Below are 22,893 nucleotides of genomic sequence, written 5' to 3'. Positions count from 1 at the left end.
ATTATGAAATAAAGTGGTTTGGAAGACTGATTCTACAAAAAAAAGATAAAGAAGTATCCATGACTGATGTGCCATTACCCATTAGGGCCTGAGTGTGTGCCGATGAATATGATTTTGTGTTTGGGGAAGTAGGAATCGTGCAGGAGGTGGGATGTTGCAGGGAAGAGTGGGCGGGAAGCACTTGTAGTCCAGCAGTCAGTTTTTCTGAAAGCACAGGCGTCTCTCTCACTTGCACGTGTGCACGTCGTACACGCGCACACACTCCTGACAGCTGACGTAGCAGCACCAGTGGAAGATGCAGTGACACTTCTCCTTGCGTTTCTCAGTCCGGGTGTTGTGGCCGCGGCCGCAGCACAGCAGGTCGCAGCCCTCGATGCCGTGTGACGACACATTGCAGACTCGGTCACGCGTCCCGAAGGAGCCGGTCTCCGGGTTGGGCTCGCAGAAGTTGGGCGAGCCCTCGTAGTAGACCAGGTCTCGCTCGGTGGGGTGCTTGAAGAAGTTGTACTTGACTCGCAGGGTCTCCACCCACCCTCGGGACTCGCGGTGCTTCTCCACCACCATCTCTGAGGCGCTGTCGTACTTGTCCTTCAGGTAGTCGCCCAGCATGCGGAAGTCCGGCTGCGCCCACCAACATGTCTTCACCTCGCAGCTTCCTGACAGGCCGTGACATTTACAGCGCAGGTGCATGTGTTCGAGGATGGTCTGAGGGACACAGAAAACACTTTAATATTCAGTTTGTAAGAATTTTTGGACTAAATTCTTGTGTCAATGCCTTTCCACGTTGAGAAAAACGTGTTCAACCCGTCCTAAAAGAATAATATTCGATACGACATAATATAATGCAACTATTTATCAGCTTGGCAAGAATAGTCACTGTTAAGCTCTATTATTACTTAGCAATGTCTGGCTGAGACTATCTGGCACAGTCCTCAGTTGGATCACATCATAACTGGATGGCAGAAGCTCTGTTATTTCCTCTGGTGACCATAAATCTGTTAGCATGATTATGACATGTGGAGTCCCACAAGGTTCTATTCTGGAGCCACAAATATTCAACATGGTTGTTTAGTTTTGATTCAAGTGAATGACTTTTTACACCCCTTTTGATTTCAATCGTGCTTCAGAGCAGATACTACAGCTAAAACTGTTTTATAATTTTGTACACTAATTCAGGTGAAGCATCAGTTTTGGCACCTCTTCATGGAAGTGTAGCTTTTGAGGCGCTGTTTAGCTCAGTTGGTAGAGCAGGCGCCCCATGTACAGAGGCTACAGTCCTCGTCGCACTGATCGCAGGCTCGACTCCCGGTCTGCCGATCATTTGGTGCATGTCATCCCCCACCCTCTACTCCCAACATTTCCTGTCTATCTTCAGCTGTCTTATAAATAAAGCCAAAGGCCAAAAAAATAATCTTTAAAAAGAAGAAGAAGTGGAGCTTTTGATACAATGACATCTAAAATACTTCTTGATAGACTGGATCAGTCGGTGGCATTATCTGGCCCAGTCCCTTGCCTGTTCAGATCATATCTCAAAGGCAGAAGGTCTGTTGTTTCCATTGGTTTCATAAATCCAAGTAGATCACCATGAAACGCAGAGTCCTCCAGGGTTAGTTAAATCATACAAGACAATAAAGTTGCTTACCACCACTATGCAGATGACACTGTGATTTACATAGATCATTACGTTACTATGGGCCCTTAGAATCAATCCACCAATGTTTAGAGCAAGTAAATTGCTGAATGCAAATTCATTTCCTTCATTTAAACAAAGACTAAACTGAACAAATTGGCAAAATGCATGTGACAGATGCATGAAGTGTCTCAGTTTGTCAATATAAATCTAAAGTTAGACCCGGTCTGCCATTGTGAAAACAGTTTGCTTCAATTTTTAGAGATGTATATTATCCTTCACACAAGGAATCCTTAAATACGCATCTTGAGGAAGAGTTTCAGAGCTGTGTGGTGGTGAGAAGTTGAACATTTCTAAGGATGTTTGAGATTTTTTTGGTGTGTCTCAGTTACCACACTAACTGCCACCTTCAGAGGCCTTACAGGCGGTTAGAATTCATTTCTGAGTGGGCAGATTTTGTGCGCAGTATTCCTTTAATTGACTGAAATGAGCTGCCCTTAATTTGATGACTCAGTGCTTACGGGGCAGTCAAAGTCATTCACCACCAAGAAAGATCTTTTGGAATTTTATGGTCAGAAATTTACAGGAAATTCAGTTACGCAGACTAACAAAACCACTAAAGACTCTCAGAGCAGGCCAACAAAAACAATATGCCACCGGCTGCAATTTATCTAAGTGTCATGCAGCTGTGAAGTACAGAGGCTCTGCGCTGCTGCTAATTCCCTCTGAAGTCACTGGCTCGCACTATGACTGTGCTGCCGCGGGGCATGTTTTACCTTTGTGTTTTGATTTGTTTGTGCTTTAATTCAACAGCTATATTTAGCTGCAGAATTCCCCCAGCTGCGGCGGAAGGCAGGTGGCTGGGGCACCTCTGGGTGAGGAGGGGGAGAGCGGGGGAGCAGGGGTATGGGTGGATTGGACTAGTGACATCACACTGTAAGCTTGTCATGCCAACATCCAGTCCCAGAGGCCCTCGGGGCTAAATAAAGGAGCGTGAGAGGGCCAGGTGGAGAGGAGCGGAGACTCCTGACAGGGCTGCTGTTCAGCTCGCTCCTGTGCGCTCTCTCCCCGGCTGCTCCTGTGTGCTCACATCAAAGGCCTCTCTTGTTGCCGTGTGGTCCCTCCATTTGCCCCTCAGCGAGCAGCCGGGGAGCCTGCTTTCTCCAGGCAGTGACAGCAGCCAGTGATGTTTTAAGTCTGAGCTGATTTCCTTCTTTTCCCCCTCGACTCACTCGGGTTATTTGACTGGCAGGGACTTTTTCATTGGGATGCAAAGCATGAAAAGCGAGGTGTGAGGGGAAGGGGGGGGGGGGTTAGGTGTTGCTTAGATGAGTAATTAAGCAGTCATTCAAAGTGAAGTGCTCATTTTAAGGTGGAAACTCAGAAATGTGCGGACAAGTCGGATACCAAATCCCTGGCAGTCACATGAACAATTAGTAACCTCAAAGAGCAAAATTCCCTGATTAATCCGTTCCTTTTGGAAGACAGGCAGGTCATTGTCCATTGTTTACTGCATCTCAGTACAGTTTTATCCTTAGGCTACCATTTATAGTGCAATTTGTGCTGAGGTTGTTTAATTTATGTGATGTATTACAGTGCCGTGAAGCACTTTCATCTTGCTCCACCTTATCTGAACCGGCATTTTGGAGCTGTATCAAATGATTGCTGGAACAGTGTGGGTACTTGTAATTGTTGTTGTTGTTATTTATTAACTTTTTGGTTCCCTTTTACCTTTGGATTCTCAATAATTGTTGCACATTCATATGTAACGTTTATTTGTTTAGAGCCCAGCAAGAGTAGTTGCTACATTGGAAGAGGCTAATGCTAACAGCTAAACTCGAGATACTTAAACACGCCTTTATCTCATCTTGCAATGACTACTGTAATGCACTTTTCTCCTCACTTAGTATGTCTGCAGTCGATCCAGATTACCGCCAAAAGACACCTCACCAGGTCAAACAGACACAGTCTCACCTGGAACGTGATTGGCTTACACAGAACCCTGACTTCAACCCTATCCCAACACCTTCTGGATGAACTAGAGTACCGACTGCGCGCCAGGCTTTGTCACATCAGTGTTGGAGCTCTTGTGCCTGAATGGGAGCAAATCCCTGCAGCCAGCTTCCAAAATTTATTGGAAAAACCTTCCCAGAAGATTGGAGACTATTACAGCAGCAGATTAATGTCTGTAGCTTTGCGATCCAACTATCACATATGGGTGTTGTGTTCAGCTGTCCTTCTAACTTTGGCGAGGTAGTGTAATTCATTATGATGTCATGCACATCGTCTGTGTATAAATGTTTTTACCGAGCGTCCTGCCTCGTTGTTGTGTCGGTTCATCGCCGATCGAGCGTCTGGACGATTCTCTCTGGCGTCGGCAAACTCCCTGGACACCAGCACCCCGAACTCTGCGTCCTCGCTGCAGCCGCCCCACTTCCAGCCTTCTCCCGGAGGCCTCTTGTGATGGGAGTCACACCCGCACATGGTGGACGTGCCCTCAGCGCAGGAGCGTGTAACTGCAAACGCTACTCCTGCCGAGGCTATAGCGTGGACGAATGCTGACTCTCTGGTTGCTGAGGGAGACAGATGAAGACAGACGGAAAGGCAGAGGGGAAAAAGAGGGATGGAGGGTGTCAATCTTTGTTAAACACAGACGAGGCAATCTTTCCTTCTGCCAACAGCCAGACAGAGGTACTGAAAGGGATACCTCCAGGCGATAACCTTTTAACACAACATTTCATCTTTGAAACGGAGCATTAATTTGCCACTCTAAACAAGAAGCCTCTCTTATTTCACAATACATAAACATTGATCGCAGTATTGACCGTATAGTCATCATCAGCCCAGATACAGGACACATGAAGGAGCCTAAAAGCAGAATCCCTGCAGTGACATCAGCCTATTGTGGCTGTGTCAGGAGGGCCTTACGCTCAGCAGGATCTCAGTGACCTCCTGTCATCCCTGAGGTGTGCTGCTTTGCATCTGGATAGTGTTTCAGGAATGTTGTCACCCTCCCTCCTCCCCCCATACCCGTCCCTGTTCAGAGCCCAAGGCCCTCTGGTGAAACCTAGCAGTGTGTCGGCCTGTTTCTTTTTTACACTCGGGGATGGAGTTACGCCTCCTTTGAAGGCAACAGCTTATTATGTAACCAGACACCATTGTTTCACAATCACAGCACACTTACCGAGGCTCACCCATTACACTCCGCTAGCTCTGTAACAGACATAGTAACACACACTCATACACAGAGTTATGGGGAGGACTGAGTGGTTCCCGATATGCATGATTGCGTGATTTGAGTTCTGAAATTTGTATGAACACGACCAGAGAATTAAAGTAGTATTTTGCAGACCACAGTGGCTACTGAAGCCAGAAATTCCTCAACTATTCAACTGCCAACGAGTCTTTAAGGACCCAAGCACACTGCTTTACCAGCAACAGACAAAGTTCACGGATGTTTGGCTGGAAGCTACTGATATGTGTCCACCCTTACTGTGTCTGCAAGTTAGAAAACAAAATGAGTATGGATCTCAATCTATGGGTTTGACATTTCTGAGTGTGTCCCATAGACCCATGGTTCTCAAGTGGTGGGTCGCGGAGCTGTTTCAGCGGGTCGCAGATGTGTGCTTGAAAAAAAAATTCTGGCAAAAAGTCAGTGCTGCGCTTTTATTTTGAAGGACATGAGTTTTCTATGACATGATGCAGCAGCAGTGTAGTTTATTCACACTCGTTAGCTGTGTCCCAATCCAGAGGCTGCAGCCTTCGTAGGAGGCGGTCCACGGAGGATGCTCCATTCATAGCCTGCGTAGACCGTTAAAGCCGACCTGAAATGAGACGGTCTGGTCTACCCTTGTATCACCAAACGTCGCTCCTGTTGCCAAGCAACAGGTAGCTAGCGGGCTAACTAGCTAGCATAATTAACGTTGCTTAAGTTAACCGATTATTTTAAAGATAATTTAGTTTCAAGGGTCCTTTGGTTTTTTAAACATGTGTAACACTAACTATTCAACTGACCAAAAACTTCAACATTTTAAAGTGTATTCCTCGGCCCTTTAAAAGTCCACCATCTCGTTTGAATTGCCACCCAATGCGTCTTGGGGTACGGTGGGCTGCGAAGGATGCACCCGATGGATCCTTCATGGCCGGGGAAACGGAGGGCGCATTTGTCGGCCGCATGTGAAGGAGCCTTCGAACTGGGACAGCCTTCGGCGCGCTTCTGTGACACAATCGGCCTTCAAATACGGCCTTCGAAGGCGGCGGCTGCTGGATTGGGACACAGCTCATGTATCGACTTTCCAGTTACATTTACATTCTTGAAACTTGATGAGCCCTACAGTAGTTGCATTTATGTTGCAGTTTTTTAGTTTATTTCTGTTGAAAAAAGGTTGCTAACTGAATAAACTGTAGAGGGAATGTTTTTCTCGCACTGCTACATGCTGGTCGTTGTGGTTCACTATGATACTGTTGTGTTTTGTGATGTTGACATACTGTGATGTTTTGCTCCGTCTCAGGTCCAAACCGCACCACTTTTCCATCAAATAAGTTTGGGTGGTTAAAAAATTTCAGAAATTTGGGTCATGATATGTCATTAAGGAGGTGGTGGTGAGTCCTGAGGCAAGACCAGTTGAGAACAACTTCCATAGACCGTATATAAGAAGGGCATGTGGCCTTCAGGTCTGAAAAGTGAAGCGCCTTAAACCTGCATTCTTTCTAATGGCCAACAGGGGGCGACTCCACTGGTTGCAAACAGAGAATGACACCATTTCTCAGTTGATTATTTGCCTCAGTAAAAATTTTCCTAATGAGTTTATCATCTCAATCTTTGAACTCTTGGGAATAGCAAGTTGCTACAATAGCAAATAAAAGTTTCTAAATGGTAGTCCCTAAAACGAATGGATGACATCACAGTGGCTTCGTCCTTTTCTTGTATACAGTCTATGGTGTATGCATGTTGATGATTTACAGTGTGAAAGGTCATATGGATCATCTGATGTGGTCCTTTCTTGTAATGCAGATACTGAGTATTAGCTACATGAACAACAGAAAGTGCTATTTTTAACTATAACTTAATCTAAACAGTGAAATAGTCACAAGCCTCTGTATCCTTCCCCGTCATTCTTAGTCAAAGGTTTCGGTCTAAATCCCCAGCGAATCCTTGCATTATTGGATAACACACAGTCCTCAGGTTCGGCATCCCTTCTCGCCCTGGCAAGCCGAGCTGGGCCCTCCACAACAGGGGCCTGTGAGCCCTGGGCCCCTGGAGCTCTGGCTGTTAGCCAAGGCTAGCGCTGCTCCTGCTACCTGCTGGGCCCATCAATCCGCCTTTGTTTCCCTTGTGTCACACTGTATTATCCACACAAAGGGCCCAGCGACTCGCGCCCCCACAGCCCCGCTCTGCCCGGAGCTGGCATTCCCTAAACTCCCTAACCCCACCACCAACCACCCCCCCCCCTCTCTCTCTCCAGCCACCCCTCTGCCAACACCCTGAGCTGAAATCCCATACACCACCACCCACCGCAGGACCTCAACCCCCCACTTCCTCCAGGCATCCACCAACATGGCCAACGTGCGGCTAAAGGTGGCTGCTGCTAGCTGTTGGTCGCTCTCCCTTCCCTAACTCCAACTTTTCAATTCATCACTCCCAAAGTGAGACGCTCTTTTTCCTTCCTTCCTTCCCTCCTACCTTCCTTCCTTTGCTTCCCTATCCCAAAGTGCACACCCTGGCTAGGTTGCGAGAGATCCCCTTTCAGCCTGTTTTCATGACAGAGTCAAAAGGGCGTGTGAATGGGGCGTCCGTGGGAGCTGGACTGTGTGAGGCGCGCACTGGTCTTCATGCACAGTAGGGGTTGAGCGGAGCCCCCCGGCCCTTTTCTATTGCCTGTAATCTCATTTGGCCTCCCCTCTCCCTTTTATTTGACTGAGGAGCTTGGACTGCTCACACTGCCCATTTCTGCCCGGATTCCTTCCCCTCTGACATACGGGGTAATTCATTCCCAATCAGCAGCCTCGCTATCAACACACAAACTTCTACCTTTATAATTTGGCACTGCAAGGCCTAAAGCGAGACACCTGTGCCTATTGTGTCCCACTGCCAGGTTCAGTGGGATTGTTTTTAAAGGACACAGTTAGCGTGGCTATAGCTTACAATTAGTATTCTGCGTGTGAAGCGCCTGATGGATGTCTCCAGTATATCAGCTGTACGTGTCAGGTAGCGTTGATAGATTTACCGCACTGACCCTCTTTCATGTAAGAGAGTGTAAACATGGTTGGGTAAACTGAAAAAAAAAAGAAGAGGCTGACTCTGAAGACAAATGCGTTATTGAGGGTTAAGATGGATGGAAGTTGAATAATGTGTCGGTGCTTGTACCTGCACTCATTTCTCACAGCAGCCAGGAAAGGTGTATATTATTGTAATTGCCCTAGTTAAGCGTTTGTCAGCAGAAGCCCAGAGAACAGGCAGTGCTGAGCCTGAGGGTGGAAACTGTTTAATGCTACGCTTTGTAACAGCTTGCAGTAGCCGCAATGATATAACCTACTTTTTACAATCGGGCGTTGTTTGGCGAAGATTATTTAGACCATTATTCTGCAGGCTCGGATGCTCTACATGTGAAATACTTATACAAAGACAAGAGCTTGAAAATACCTTTATCCAGCACCGGGCCAAAGATGGCCAGGTTGTCCTTGATAGTGGTACAGTTCCATCGGCGGCCCCGGAACTGGTGCTGGCATTCCTGGATCCCCAGCTTGACACCTTCCGCGACGCTGGGCATGATCTCTATGTAGTTGCGGCAGAAACGCAGCTGCTTGGGCACCAGACCGGGGATAGAGCCACACAGGATGGGTTGGGAGCCCAGGGATGAGTACTGCTGCCCAAGTGCCAGGGACCTGTGACGCGGAGAAAAGCATTATTAAGAGATCTCTGACGGACGTTGAAGTTGAAGCGTTATCATTTTTCCTTTGCCTGATGGATCTGCAACTAAAAGGCAGTGGATGAACAGCAGAACAACATCGTCGCAGCATGAGTTTCCTTCTTTGGTGATGAAGTTAGAGGAAAATAGTGCTTGTCCAAATGGTGATTATGGAGAATTTAGATAACATTGGACAACTACAATATCTACTGAAAATCAATACTCATTTTGCACCGGCTAAAGAGTCCAAGACACAAAAAAAATCTGTCAAGTACTGAGCTAAAATAGCTTATTCCTTGGCCAGATAGTTCCTGATTTAGAACACCATTCATTCATCGGTTTTGACAACATTTAACATTTGTGAACTTAAGCTACTCTCAGCTTTAAATGAAGCTTCTTTTAGCTTCAAACAATACCCAGCACTTGTGCTTTTTACAGATGAAAGGATCCCGGTACAAGTCTGTGCCCTTTCCGAACTCAACCCCGCACTAGCAGAGATGGTGACCTGCCAGGGAGGCCGGCTCTACAAGAAGAAACTGCTTCTATATCCATTGATCTGACTGTAGGCGTAGCTCTTTGACAGTGCAGTGATTCATACTTGAGTGTTTTATTGACTTTTCTGTTTAATAAAGTTTATATTAAGTCCTGTTTATTTTGCCACCAGGAAAGGAAGGCTAATGGCCCCACTTCAGGGCAGGGATACAAGCTATTAGTACTGACTTTCAAAGCGTTCCCACTTGTTAGCATACACAGATGTGTTGATCTAACAGATAACACACGAGAACCTGTCTGCTCGGTTTGGGAAAAGCCCCCTCGCAGTATTTCAAATACAGGAAAACACCTGCCTCCAAAGATCCTTTATTAATTTGCGGTTTTGTCTCTGCAGCTTGTTTTGCTGAGAATGAGTGTATACAGCTGAGCTTGCTGGTGATGGATGAAAACAGCATATCTGAAGCAATGTGCCTCACCAGAAGGCTCGTGCAGATGTGCCTAAACAGGGATTAATCATCACAATAAGACAGCCAGGATCAGCTTGTGATGCCAGAAACCATTATAGTTTCACTCAGGTAATTAATTTTAATTGCTTTCTATTTCTCTTGAAATAAAAGAAAGAGAGAGACGACGTGTTTGTCATGTCCGTGTTTTAACATGCTTTTTGTGATGACAAGCTCCAACACAACTGTAAGGTTCCTTCCAGAAGCTCATGCAATTACTGCAAGATGTCAGTCTCAAATTTATTTATTAAAGTTATTATCCGAAGAAAAGCTTCTGACCAGGCCCTCATTCTTAAGAGATGAACGCTCTCCATGAGAAAGGTGTGTGTTTGGATGTTTACAGGGTTTGGAAGGCGCGCTGGTAGTTCACATTTCTACATGAAGGCTGTACCAGACTCTCCAGCACTTAGCCCAGTCTGGGCCGACAACGTGGCGCTGGAGGCCATGAGAGGATCATGGGGGAACAATTGACGCTGATCAGATCAGAGCGCCACTCAGGATGACCTCAGGACCCCCGCAGGGCGCAACCCAATCACAGCAGCCACTGACTCTGACAGATGAGTGCAGCACAGTGCCCCACCCCAACACAAAAGTTAAGCCATTGAAGTCACAGGGAAAAAATCCCCCCTTAGATAGGCTCACAGCTCATGTGCGCTTTTGCTTTTTACATACGGCTAAACCCTGCCCCCACCTCCACCCGTCTCCCCTCCTCATGCACACTGTTTTTGATCTCAGGTGAGCATTGTTACAGCAGGATCACAGGTATCAAGGTTTGCCAGAGGAGCTTACGCAGCGAGACATGAGACTGAGCTTGTTTTGCTTTAACAGCTGGTCTAATGGGTGATGATCACACTTGGGTTTCTGATATAAGCTTCTTAAATGACGATGATACACAACAAATTATTCTTATGTTTCACTATGAAATCCTGTCTGATCACAGCTTCTGAAGGATAGGACGCTCAAAGCTCCCATTGAAAGCAGCCATCCGAGTGTCTGCATGTTAGTGTTTTCCTTTAAAAACAGGGAGGGAGGGTTTTGTCACAGATATTGATTGGCGTTTACAGCGGCAAACACAAACAAACAAACAGTGATGAGCCATATTTGCGAGCTAGCTCACCGGTCCTGTGCGTCATAGAGGAAGGACATAAAAATTTGATTGCGCATTTCATTGGGGGCAAAATTTGAATATGCTCCCAAGTGCAGGATGAGTCATCAAAGTTCTTTCGGTGTGTTACAGGAAATGACAAACTCAGAATACCCCCAAAAATACTTAACTTAACTTTCATACACGTGACAATCAGCACAAGACATGTGTGATAAGAAGAACTAACACCACTACGCACAAGAAAAAATAAGTTCCATCTTTTCTGTACCAAACTGTTTCGCCCAGTTTGATGTTCCCGTGCAGATTTAGTAAGAGGATAGCGCTCATCAATCACCCTTCATGTTTTTGTCTTGAGTTTACCCGAGCAGAGGCAGCCACATTAGCTCATCTGCCAGTCCCAATCCTGCCGACATCACTGAGTTCAAGTGTTGCTGACTTCACTCCGTCTGGTGACTGTGTGACTAAGGACCTTAATTACACTGTCTGCTAGCTTGGCTGCTGCCCATTAATCTCTCAGTCATGGGATGGAGCAGGGTGGATGATGCCCTGCATGAAGCTTGGATCTTTACCCTGGTGTCACATGTTCCCCTAAAACATCAGTCACATTTACTCAAGGGAAAATCTCTCCTGCCTGAGTGAGATATCAGTATTAAGACAACTGTGCCAACTTGTGCTTCATTTCGGGTTCTACTCAGGACAGCTTGCCCACAACTGAATTTGGGATTTCTGATGGAATCAATTATCTAACCACACGGGACTTTGTGGTGGACACAGCATGTTTAGACTACACGCTGTGGATCTGCCAGCCTATTTGTCTTTGTTTGCGAAGGACGTGCATTGCTTGATCCTTATGGACAGATGAGATGAAAGGGATAGCTTTTTGGCTAGGTGCTAATGAGAGTCTTAACCCTGAGGGGTTATGAGGCGTATCGTGCAAACAGACACACACGCAGACTCATGCATGCAGACCACATGTGTGCCATGCTGATCCTGCCCGCTCTGCCTCACTTCTCGGAAGCCACGAGCAACGTGTCTCAACCGAGTGAGGGAGCAGCAGACGCAGAGACCTCCACAGAGGCAGAATGCCGGGGGAATCTGCTGCAGGGGACGAGACAAGCAGCAGAGCAGCAGCGAGCGGCAGGGCTTGGCAGGTGCATGTTCAGGCAGGTCCGTATGGGGCCTCTACTGGCCTGGGGGGGTTTACGGCTTGGTTGGGGGTTTTCTCTGTATCTAAACTGGGCTGATGTGAAAGTGTGACGGGCCACTGGAAACCACAGAAATCAAACAGAGGAAACAAAGGGATTCCACCACACACCTTGCTGGAGAGTGGAAATTCACGTAATCAAGACTATAACACTGTCAACAAAGACTTTTTACACAACCACTCCCAATGTAGTAAAATCAATACCATAACCTCTGCTGCTTTACGAGAATAAATGAAGTGACAGAGATTACCCTACTGCATCTCTGTTTTTATTTCATCTCTGCATCCAAAGGTGAGTCAAGGACCCCCTCCTGAAATGTTTTGCAGCTGCTAATGTGGGAGGTCTGCATTACAGAGGTCAGTGTGTAGCACACGTCTATGCGTAGATGAGCTTTCTTTTTGTGACAGCCTCTTATGTCCAGAGGCACAAAAAGTACCAGGTGACCCTCTGAACCTGTTGAGCAAAACATGACATCTGACCTCCCTGCCTTCAGCCTGATGACCTACAAAAACAGTTTGAAGTTCATGAGCAGGGCCTACATGCAGGTATCTTACAACAAGGATGCTGCTTAATTACGTTTCGACAATAATGTGCACATGTGAAATACAACAGCTGCTGTTCAATCTTCTAAGAGACTGCAATAAGTCAATTTATATTAGGCAAAATAATAAAGGCACATTAAACGTGTTTGTATCATGACCCTAACCTTATATTAATGCGTTTTGGATTCTGACAAAGTATCCCAAATTACACAAATACCTCTGAACATGGCCATGCAAGAATAAGCAGATTAAATGACACTACATATTATTACAAAAGTGCCGATATCATTTCTTGCTTTTTAATTTTCATAAGCACAAAGGTTTAGTTTTAGCAAAGTTTAAGAATGGGCCTCTCTGTTGACTTTACATTTTAAATTTCTTGTTGATAAACACTGTGAAGTGATTACTCTCCTCCTTGCTCATCAACTCCAATTTGTTTTCATTTTATTACCAGGTTAAAATATCTAATTAAGTTATTCTCCATGATTTTATGTTGTAGTATGTCAAGTAAGTTCAGCTAAATAAGGTTTTGTTTCTAAGTTTCAACCAAAGCTATTAGTCAAAGTTTCAGCTCCTTTGCCTAGGTAGAAGTAGCTCTACAACAAAGTAGACATATTTATTTTAAAATGTACTGGTTGTAAGTGAATAGTTTTAACATTTATAGAAGCAGAATTGAACAAATGTATAGATTAATATCCAGGGGTGCTGCATATATATTCATGTAGCAGCTGGTTGGTAGCCTATAGCTAGTAATAGGCTAACATAATCTGTTTTAGTTGAATCGATAAAAATGCATGTCACATGCTTTGTGTTTAAAATCTGAATCTGCAAAGTAACTATAGCTGGTAATTATATAAAGTGGAGTAAAAAAGCATGTTTCCTTCTAAAATGTAGTGGGGTAGAAGTTGTCTGAAAAGGAAATTCACCTATGCGAATACCTCAAACTACATTTAAGCACAGTGCTTGCGTAGATATATAGATATTTAGCTCCCCATGCAACATAAAAGAAGGATACAAAAAAACATTTGACATAACATTTCATAACATATTCGGCTGTAGGTTATGAAATTTGTTAATTTCCACGACTGCTTTAGCTGAAATTATGGCCTTTGAATTGACAAAATAGGCTCAAATTGAAGTATGTTTTGTGTTGATTTAACATCGAGTGAATTTAAAGTTTTTTTTAGCAGTTTGTTGCTCAGAACAAATTGAATGTTGAAGTAGCAACCAAAGTTTGAGAGTGAACCAGAAAAGGAAAAGAGAGGGATTACAGAGCCTGTCACAATCCATCCCTCCATGCGTTATTCCTTCGGCACTGTTCAAAGACTCATGGAAACTGCATGGTTGTGTTGCTACTTGTAAGGCTCTACTTCCAACAAGGTTGTTATGCAGTGCCAAGAAGTGGGATGCCTACTTAACCACTCTCTGCAAACACTAGGAGAGTGTTAATTGGCTTGCACCCCTGTTGCAGGACATGCTGAAAACTGCTGATGCATGACGATATATAAAAGTCCATTTTGTTTCATCATAAGCTGGGAAAGTGTCCAGTTTAAGAGTTGATGATGAATGCAGCTACACCTCATTTGGGCAGGGCCACAACGACAGGCAGATTTGAATGATTTCAGGTTAGTTTTTGAGTTAGTAAAATACCAGGGTATGAAAGTGGCCTTTTCTATGTGGATTGTGCACTTTTTAAGCATTATTTTGACATTGCAAATATTATTAGAAGGCTGCATTCTTAGACGTATAACTTTATTGAACATTATATCATATTCTCTACCAATTCTAGTGCGAACCACCGTCAGCTCGGCTGTGACCCTCTGCTATATGTGCTGCAGACAGTGCTGTGACTAATCGAAACTATGGAATCAGAGTTCGCTTTGTCGGACAAAATAAGTCATGAAGTCTTTTTTTAAATCACTCACAGGATTGTTTTCTGCATTTTATGATCTGTGAAAAAAGTTGAGAGGAAAACATAAATGCTGATACTCAATAATGGCGCGTAATACAGGCTAACACATGAGTTGGGCTCTTAAATATAAACTTTATTATATTTTCTTTTCTTGTAGATGTTTAAAGCGACCCTACCGAAGATCTGCTTTGATTGGGCAGCACCTATGGGGAGAAGCAGTAATTGCAGGTAACTCTATTTTTTCATTGTTGTCAGTTCCTCTTAGCTCCTCTGACTGTTTGCCTTCATCTTTAAGTTTTTTATATTTCTATTTCTTTCCCTCGAGAATGATGCCACCAACACCCAGCAAGGCGCTTTCATGTGGGCCATAGGCTCAGTCATAATCATGTAACCTCATTCAACATCATTTATTTACATGAAAATCCTGCCGATTATCCCCGTAAAGGTTACAGCTTAATAAAGTCAGTATAAGATCTTTGAAGGATTCAGCCTTTACAAACAGATTTGATGCTGCCTTCAGATTTGATTAAATGCTCTTGTATTCCTGTTTGCCGTAGCGATTATTGACGATGTTCTTCGCCGTGTCTGAACAAGTTAACTTATTTCATTAAAGTGAAATGAATATTAGCTTATGCTGGGTTTGTGCCTGAAGCGCTGACACCCAAGTGTGTTCTGTCACTTCCTCAGTGAGAGCCATGCTCCTGAAAACTCTCCTGCAGTGCCAAACAGGGGGAATAGTGTTTGCATTAAACTCTAATCTACCTCTAATTTACCTCTATATGTTGACGCCGCAGCTCAACTTGTCAGATTTGCCTGGAGGACATCGTGTCGCTAAATGAGGCCCTAGCAGAGCAGTCAGAGACGTGCATTGAAAACACTGCATGTATAAATCCCACAACAGAGTCCGCAGAGAGATAAAGACACTAAAAGAGAGTAAGTGGGCCAAGGAAAGTTGCCGGCTTTGCCCGAGGATGGGACTTTTCCTGGTGGAGGGAGGAATGCAAAAGCTCCTGTCTGTGTTTTGTTGTCTTCTCTTTTTCTTTGGCACACTTTTGATTTGTAGTCCAACAGCTCCTGGCTGATCAGATAAAAAATGACAGGACCCCTGAAAAATGTTCCAACCTGTTCTGTCTTTCTACCTCTTCCTCCCCTCCTCTCCCCTCTCTGCAGACTGTAGCAGAGAGTGGAGTTGGGACAAGGAGCCCCTGCAGTCACATGTACGCAGACGTGAAGAGGGAAGCTGAACAGGGTGTAAACTTGTGAACCTGCCTGTCAGGAAGTGAATGAGAGCAGCAGTAGCTCTGCACAGAAGTGCACTAGAGAGTACAAGGCACTGACAAATGCATGTCAGACTGGGAGCTCGGTGCCTCGGCCTGTCTGTAGGTGGACACAACAGAGTCTGAGCTGTTGCCTTGAAAGGACAGAGCCTGTTTGAATGAGAGTCTTGAGGGACTGTGTGAATGAACCACAACTCAAACAGTGCATTGTTCCCAGCCTCTGCTCATTAGGGGCAGCTTGTTGGCACCGCTGCTTGAATTGTCAGCTGTAATGCATCCTATGCAAATCATAACTCGTAATGGATCGTCTGGAATCTGTCTGGAATTTCTTTGCGGAGATTTCAAACACCACATAGTGTCTTTAAAAGTAATTAAGGACGTAATTGCTGTTGACTTTCTCATGCTTGGTTGATTTGACAAAACCTCTGAAAACGCTGGAATGTGAAGCCTGATTGTGGAGGATAAACCCGGTTAACAAAGCTCGCCAGTCTGCAGATATTTTGCCCACAGGCAGTCCCGCTGGAAGCCAGCTCTGGTTAACAGCCCTAACCACATTCTGAATGATCTGCAGGTGCCCATCTTTATAAAACATTAATAATATCAATTTTGGCCTCTTCCTTTTACATTTGTATCCCTCAGTAGTCCTGGTTGTTGTCCGAAGATGAGCAGCATCTTTTTGCTGCAGGCTAAAATGGCATCAAACATCTGAGTACATTTCTAATCTTGTTTTCTTTGATATGATAAGCCTGTTTTAGACTTCTTTGTTCAGAAAAGTTCTGTTTCGGCTGCCAGCATTTATGCAACCTTTCACCTTTTGAGATGTTTGGCTTCTTCTGTTTAAGACGATTTAAAATAGAAAAGCGTCTGCTACAGAAACGTATCTATATATTTTAATTGTCAGCTAGTGAGGAGTCAGGAGTGCTTTTGGCTTTTCCTCTGAGAGCTTGCGGCGACAACCAGCATGTGTTGTATTATATTATATGTCTGAATTTTAAGCAACAGAAAAAGATAGCAGTATTTATCCTTAGCTATCGTATCGCCTCTCGTATAGAAAAACTTTCAAAGCCCTCACCCGCAGAGGTGCCACATGTCATCATGATCATCACTAGAGACATGACAGTGTTTATCTGATGCCATTATGTTTCTCTATTTTCAGTATTGATAATTATCACAATATAATTTTATGATGCTGCCAGTTTGAGGAGCATCCTGATAATGACAGAAGCCTGAAGAAATGAGCTGAAGTCGTCTACCACACGTTTAAAGTCTTTTCCTTTAAAGTAAAGATAATAGAAACCGGTAAAACACCCGAATGAAGCAGTTTCACGTCCAACATCAATGTCAGTCTATCGCTCTCCAGCAGACAGAAGGACATCAGGAGCCGAGCTGCTGCTGAAGACGACTGCTCCGTTTTACCAGGAGCTGAATTATCTGTAGAGATCGTCTCCTCTCCTGTTCAAAGCGGTGATATAGCAGAAGAGCAGTCTCACGTTTAAAATAAATGTTTCTCCATGCTTGCTTCTCAGATTTCTGATGCATTAAGTCCTTCATGTCGTTAACTCATACAGTTAAAACTTCAAAGATCTAAAAAGGGATGCTAATTTCCCTTCAAAGTTAGAAAGTTGACGAGGGCAACAAAAAAACTGCAGACTAACTGTTGTTTTGTTGATTAATCAGCCCTAATTCAAAATCATCTCAGCTCTAATATTGAAACAGGACCCTTTGTTACTCACAGATACAGAATGATACGCCTCTCTTCCTTTCCAAACTGCATCTGTTAGTTGTTTCATTGACCTGCTCAGCGACCTGAGGGCTCTGACTGAACATAGGCTGTACAGGTGTGATCAGTACATCTCTGTGTCTGACCCTGTGTGACAGAGAAATAGCTTTCTGCTCATAATTAACCTCTGTAACAAGCCGAGCAGGTGAGATTAGCCAGGTAATGAAGACTTTAAATATTGTGTGCTTGTGCCTCCACACGTGTCCCCTAACGATCTCTTTGCCCCTGGCCGTCGCAGGTTTCCCTTTGAGGAACCGTCCCGGCCTGTGTTTTAGTGCAGCTAATAGCTGTGCACTGGGGGGACTTTGTCATTTCCTACAACAGCACACTGCATGTCCTTTGATGGTGGGGGAAGATTAGGAGTTGCCTTTGCTGCTTTGAAATACCACTCTCCTTTGAACCTCTCACCTTGCTTGGATTTGACTTGTAATGTCATCCCACATGTTTGTGTCTTGAAAATAGTCTTAAAATGTTTGAAGTGATGTGTTGGATCAGCACATAAAGGTCACTGACAGTCTGTGAAACCACTTTGATGGAAACATTCTTTTAACTGTCGGCTGTGCATTTTACTTGGACACACTTTTTGTTATATTTGTTAAAATCTGCACATTCCAACAGAATTTTATAAGTCAAATGCTGTCAGTGTCGGTGGCTGTCGCAGGACTGTAATACGGTTGTTCAGTTATTTTATTCTGCAAACCACTCCACCTTGTGCGTACGTATCTGCCTACCTGCGGGCACTCGGCCCTTGCATTCATTGCCAAGAGCAGAGTCTTCCTCAATCTCTCGGAGCTAAACTGGTCGCACAAGAAAGGTAGTTTTGTACAGTTTAGCGACGACGATCATCTCCACAGTGCTTCCCAACAAAGCTAATATGTATTTCTTCTGCAGAGAAAAATCTAAAAACTACTAATTGTGTCTAATTGTCCGATCTTTAATTTCACAGAGAAAATGCTGCGTTTCATTTGGTCTCCTGTCTTGAAACATCAGAGATTATGCCAGAGTTGACCACGTCAGCTTATGTTACTTAATTAGAATTAAATGACCTAATGTGAATTAACATGAACAAACGAGAAGACACGTAAATCAACGTAAAACGTATGAAGCCGTGAACATGTCTCCCTGAGATTGAGTTTTTGTTTAACACTAAGGACAACAACTCCCATGATCCCTCGCTACTTCACAACATCATCAAACTATTCCTTGTGTTATTGTTTCGATTAGGAGACCGCTAGCAGCGGACCAGTTATACCTGTAAGGTATTATTTAAAAAATACATTAAAATGCATCTCGATCGAGAAGTTTAAATCAGAGCGTCTTGATCATCTCCTCAACCAACGATGACTCATTATGGCCCTAACACCAGAGCGGTTGTAATATACCTGTTTAAGTTCTTGGTATTTCTATAATTTATTAGATAGTGTTACATGTTTTTGAAGACTTGAGCCCTCACATATCGCCTGTATCTCTGGATATCGCTCTTTTATGGGGACATTTTTCTAAGGCTTTAGCCCAAAATTGCCTTTGACCCTGGCCCTACGGCGGCCCTCAGCCATTCATAATGGAACCCTGAAGTTTCTTGTGAATGACATTCTTCTGGACTTTCCTGCTCCTTTCTCTACCTTCCACTGCACTGTGGAGAATAATACCCAAACATCCTTGATCTTTTCACACAAGACGGCAGGCGGAGGATTTTCCCGCAGTAAGAATCATTTAAGTGAGCCCTTTGCCAGTGGTCGGGGTTGAAGATTGGATTGAAGATTGGAGGTGGGGGGTGTCACAGTGAGATAATGACATTCCTGAGACCCAGAGATGGACTCTAGAGCCCCGTTTAAGCCGCTCAGGTTGAACTGGAAAGGTTTGTGTGTGTGGACTGGGTAGTTTGGAAGGGAATCTTTGGAGAGTTGTGCAGCTGATATTATCGAGGCTGTGTCGGTCCCTAAAACTTCCACAAGTAGAGCTTCAGACGGCACACACAGTTTTAGTCAGGAAGCAGCGTTTAGGCTGCAACATGCTTAAAATTTTAATCAAAGGATGTTAAAATTCAATCAAAGAAGGATTTTAGAACGAGAATAGAATTTAAGCTATATGTTTAAGACCTATTAATTCTTCTCTTTATTGATAATGACACAAAGCTACTTGACTCTGATTTCCCGATCTGTTTGCCACACTTGCAGTAAAGTTTCACTTGAGTGGAGGTTAAACAAAGCCCTGCTAGGTGTACTTAAAATATTAATTAGGATGGCGCCAATCGTTGATTAAAGCTTCTCAAGGTTTGAGACATTTTTCCGAACAGATTTGTTGTTTATGACGATTTGCTGTGCAGAAGTAGCGCTCACATTGTCTCTTTTTCTGTCTCAGTTTCTTCCCTCCCTACACATTGTTCTCAGTTTAAACCCACATTTTTGTGGGAGAGCAGAACTCCAACGCCAAACAAATGTGCATCACGTGTACGGTGTTTCTTCTTTCTCATGCAGATGTAACAGGAGTGATGATAACAGAGGATTAAGGGAATATAGTTATTGGATTTAAGCATCTGGAGGCTGTGTAATGTGAGTTTAACCGATAATCGCCGCTAATGCTCGATGGCTGCTATAAGAGTAAATTGGGCTGAAGGTAATTCCTCGCTGAAAGTGACTGTCATCATTCACTTACAACCACCGCTGTTTATGCAAGCAACACAAACTCACTGCTGGCTGACAGAGTGGCTTAAGCTGATCTGAAGATAACTGATGAGGTTCACACTCATGCAGGCTTTATACAACACCAGTCGGGACTTTAATTAACAGGAATATTGCTCGGTCAAAGTCCTCAGCATCAGTTAATAATCGTGATATTCCTTAATTATTGAGCCTCGGTTAAAAGGTGAAAACAAAACGCTCAAAATAAGGACAAGAATCGATATTTTTATCATTTTCAAACCGCTCAGAATCGACGCCGCTGTCAGATAACTGGACAGAGAAGCTGTGGGACCTGTGGATTATGTGAGGCCACAACATAGCTTGAAGCTGTCATGAATTCTCCTTTTTATTTGCCCATTTTGCACAAAACAACAGTTTCCCAAACATTCTTGCATTTCAAGAAGGCAATTCACCGCTCCGCCTCGCCTCTCCAAACCCACCTCATTAGTTTGCTATGCCTTTTCTTTCTACTACACCTCGTCTTCATCCATGCATATGTGCATATCACTCGAGTTATTTATGCTCTGTTTTGTTTTCAACACCCCATCTTGTAAAAGCAAGGCTGCCAGGCATAAAGCAGTCAAAACTCCTCTCCCCTCCAACACGTCCCACCTTGGCTGGAGAATTTATGGCCGAGTCATCGCCCCTGAGACAGAAGCTGAGAGGAGCCTGCCTGGGCCCTCGCTGAAACTCGGCACCCTCTTGTTTGACGCACCCCCTCATTTTGTCTCCTTTTGGACGTGTCCGACACCGCGGGGTGATGCCACTGACAGCGCTGTTTGACACCCATTCCTCAGCACCTGCCCAGTCACCTGGAGCTATACGGCTCGGCTTTTCATCTTTCCCTCCCTCCCAGTAACCCCTCACCCTGCCTACACTTCAAAATTTGTTCGCCAAATCAAAGGTGGAGCGCATTGTTAGGGTTCGAACATTACACCGGTGTCATGTAAGCTCCTTGAACAGAACAGCTGCAGGTAGTTCTCACAGAGAGAGAGAGGGAGAGAGAGCGAGAGAGTCCCAGGCTCTTTGTCGCTGTTGTCTGACGGTTCCTGCTGAAGCCAGGAGTGAGTGTAAAGTCCTCTTTGCCATTAACACTTCAGCCCTGTGGCCTGTGTGCTTGGCAGCCGCCTGCTCTGTAAATGAAACCAGAAGATGCTCGCGGTTTGGACAGCACCACGGTGGGACCACATGCTAGTCGGGCTACTAAAAGTGCAGTAGCTCTGACAAGTATTGTGTCGAGAGCCAAAAGAGCTTTGTCATACGCCTACGCCAATATCTCCAAAATAGAAGCTTTATGTTACAAAAGACGACCAGGAGCCATGAGGTCAGCTGCATGTAGCTGAATTCGTAATGAGATAAACCTCTAAATTTCACTTGCTGATGCCAAAAGCGATCTGGGATAATTTAACAAAGAATAAAAACCCTGCGGCACCTAAACATATTGTCTGCTGACAAATCCGTCGTGGAGGGGGTGAATTGTGTGTACAAAAGCAAAATGATATGCCAAACTGTTTTGCAGCAAACCAAGAGATTGATTTAATAACAGCTGATACCGCGTGGTACACCACAAATTTGTAATATTTTTCAAATTGTGCGCAACTTTGTCGGTGGCGAGGTTTGAGTTCAGTGCATGTCAAACGTCCAAAAAAAACACTTCAGATTCAATTCACGGCATGTTGTGGGGGCCGGCGGCCTGAATGTTGAACGCTGACACACAATAGCAAACAAAACATGACGCTGATCTTATAAGTCATGATTGTTGTGCTTCCTAAGACACTCCGTAAATGATATGGTTGCACGTCAAGAAGGAAATTGATTATGCTTTAAAAACGGGAGGCTTTTTTTCTCTATCAGTGTTGTTATTGTCCTTAAGCGATAGCTGCAATTTCTCTTACATTGAAAGATCCCTCTGACTTGCACAGTTGTGTTTAAATGCCTCTCAAGTCCTTACGGCACTGTTGACATATCACATAAACCACATGCCGGCGTGTTTTGTCTTAAATTACAAAGAGAACTCCATGTTCTTCAGCATGCATAGGTTTATAAACTTAAAACCTACTCGCATCACAACATACTCCAATATGATAAATGGACCTGAGTGTGGAGGGGAAAAGAACGGCGAGCCTTTTCCGTTACACTAGTATTTGAGGTTAAGATTCTTTGGACTGGGCCGGAGAACATTTTTCCACGCAGTCAACTGAAAGTGCACATTCTGCCCTCTCAGAAATCATCATTTGACCAAAAAAGACTCTCTTTCTCTCGTTATGCGCCTATAGGGCTCTGATGCTGAAAGTGCTGGATTTTGTACTCACCACCAGATGGGATAGCCTCCAAGCACCCGTGAGCTGGACAACCACACACACATCAAATATCCAATCAGATACAAATCCATGAGGTAAGCCTTGTAAGTGTGTGAGAGGGTAAATGGATCAATACATGTAGAACTTCCAGCAGGCAGTGAAGAAGAGTTTCCAGGAAGAGGAGCTTAAGGGCAGCTTGATTGGGAAGATTTAAAATGATATTGAAAAAAAAAATCTTCCTCCTGTTTTCCCCCCTTCTTTGAGTCGGGCCAGGAAAGTGTGTCTGTCTCCTAGTAGTTAAGAGAATAAGTGTCTCTTACACACATGCACACACGCTCCTACCCGTCCTCTTCTTCCCTCCCTCTCTCTGAGGTTCTTCCCTAAGGTAGATATCTTTTCCCTCTCTCTCTCTACTTTTTTCTCCCTCAGGATGCCTCATCCACAGGCCCAATATTAAAGGGGGGGTGAGGAGAGGAGAGGAGAGGAGAGGAGGGAGGGGGGGGGTGAGGTTTGGAGATGTCAGCTGGCAAGCCAATCACAGAAGATGGCCTTAGGTTA

At 44.5% G+C, this 22,893-nt stretch overlaps 1 protein-coding gene across 1 annotated transcript; it reads right to left on the bottom strand.

The window, feature by feature from the left end:
* Positions 1-225: 225 nt before the first annotated feature.
* On the bottom strand, positions 226-22,427 carry wnt3 (wingless-type MMTV integration site family, member 3). The gene is made up of 4 exons (XM_069664137.1): positions 22,348-22,427; positions 8,274-8,515; positions 3,938-4,203; positions 226-705 (listed from the first exon to the last, which is right to left on the bottom strand). Exons 1-4 carry the CDS (start codon positions 22,425-22,427, stop codon positions 226-228), a joined length of 1,068 nt encoding a protein of 355 aa, XP_069520238.1.
* Between the last annotated feature and the right edge of the window lie 466 nt (positions 22,428-22,893).

This window comes from Semicossyphus pulcher, unplaced genomic scaffold, assembly GCF_022749685.1.
Source record: "Semicossyphus pulcher isolate SPU_LCO1_2020_fin unplaced genomic scaffold, fSemPul1.0.p SCAF_16, whole genome shotgun sequence".
Lineage (NCBI taxonomy): Eukaryota > Metazoa > Chordata > Actinopteri > Labriformes > Labridae > Semicossyphus > Semicossyphus pulcher.
This window is presented reverse-complemented; position numbering and strand designations above follow the sequence as displayed.

What these genes read in the sequence shown, in the direction of transcription:
- wnt3 (XM_069664137.1), bottom strand. Translation starts at nt 22,427, where the DNA reads ATGGATTTGTATCTGATTGGATATTTGATGTGTGTGTGGTTGTCCAGC. An exon ending in GGAGGCTATCCCATCTGGTG is followed by an intron (nt 8,516 to 22,347) that starts GTGAGTACAAAA and finishes TCCGCGTCACAG; the next exon opens with GTCCCTGGCACTTGGGCAGC. An exon ending in TGGCCCGGTGCTGGATAAAG is followed by an intron (nt 4,204 to 8,273) that starts GTATTTTCAAGC and finishes TGTCTCCCTCAG; the next exon opens with CAACCAGAGAGTCAGCATTC.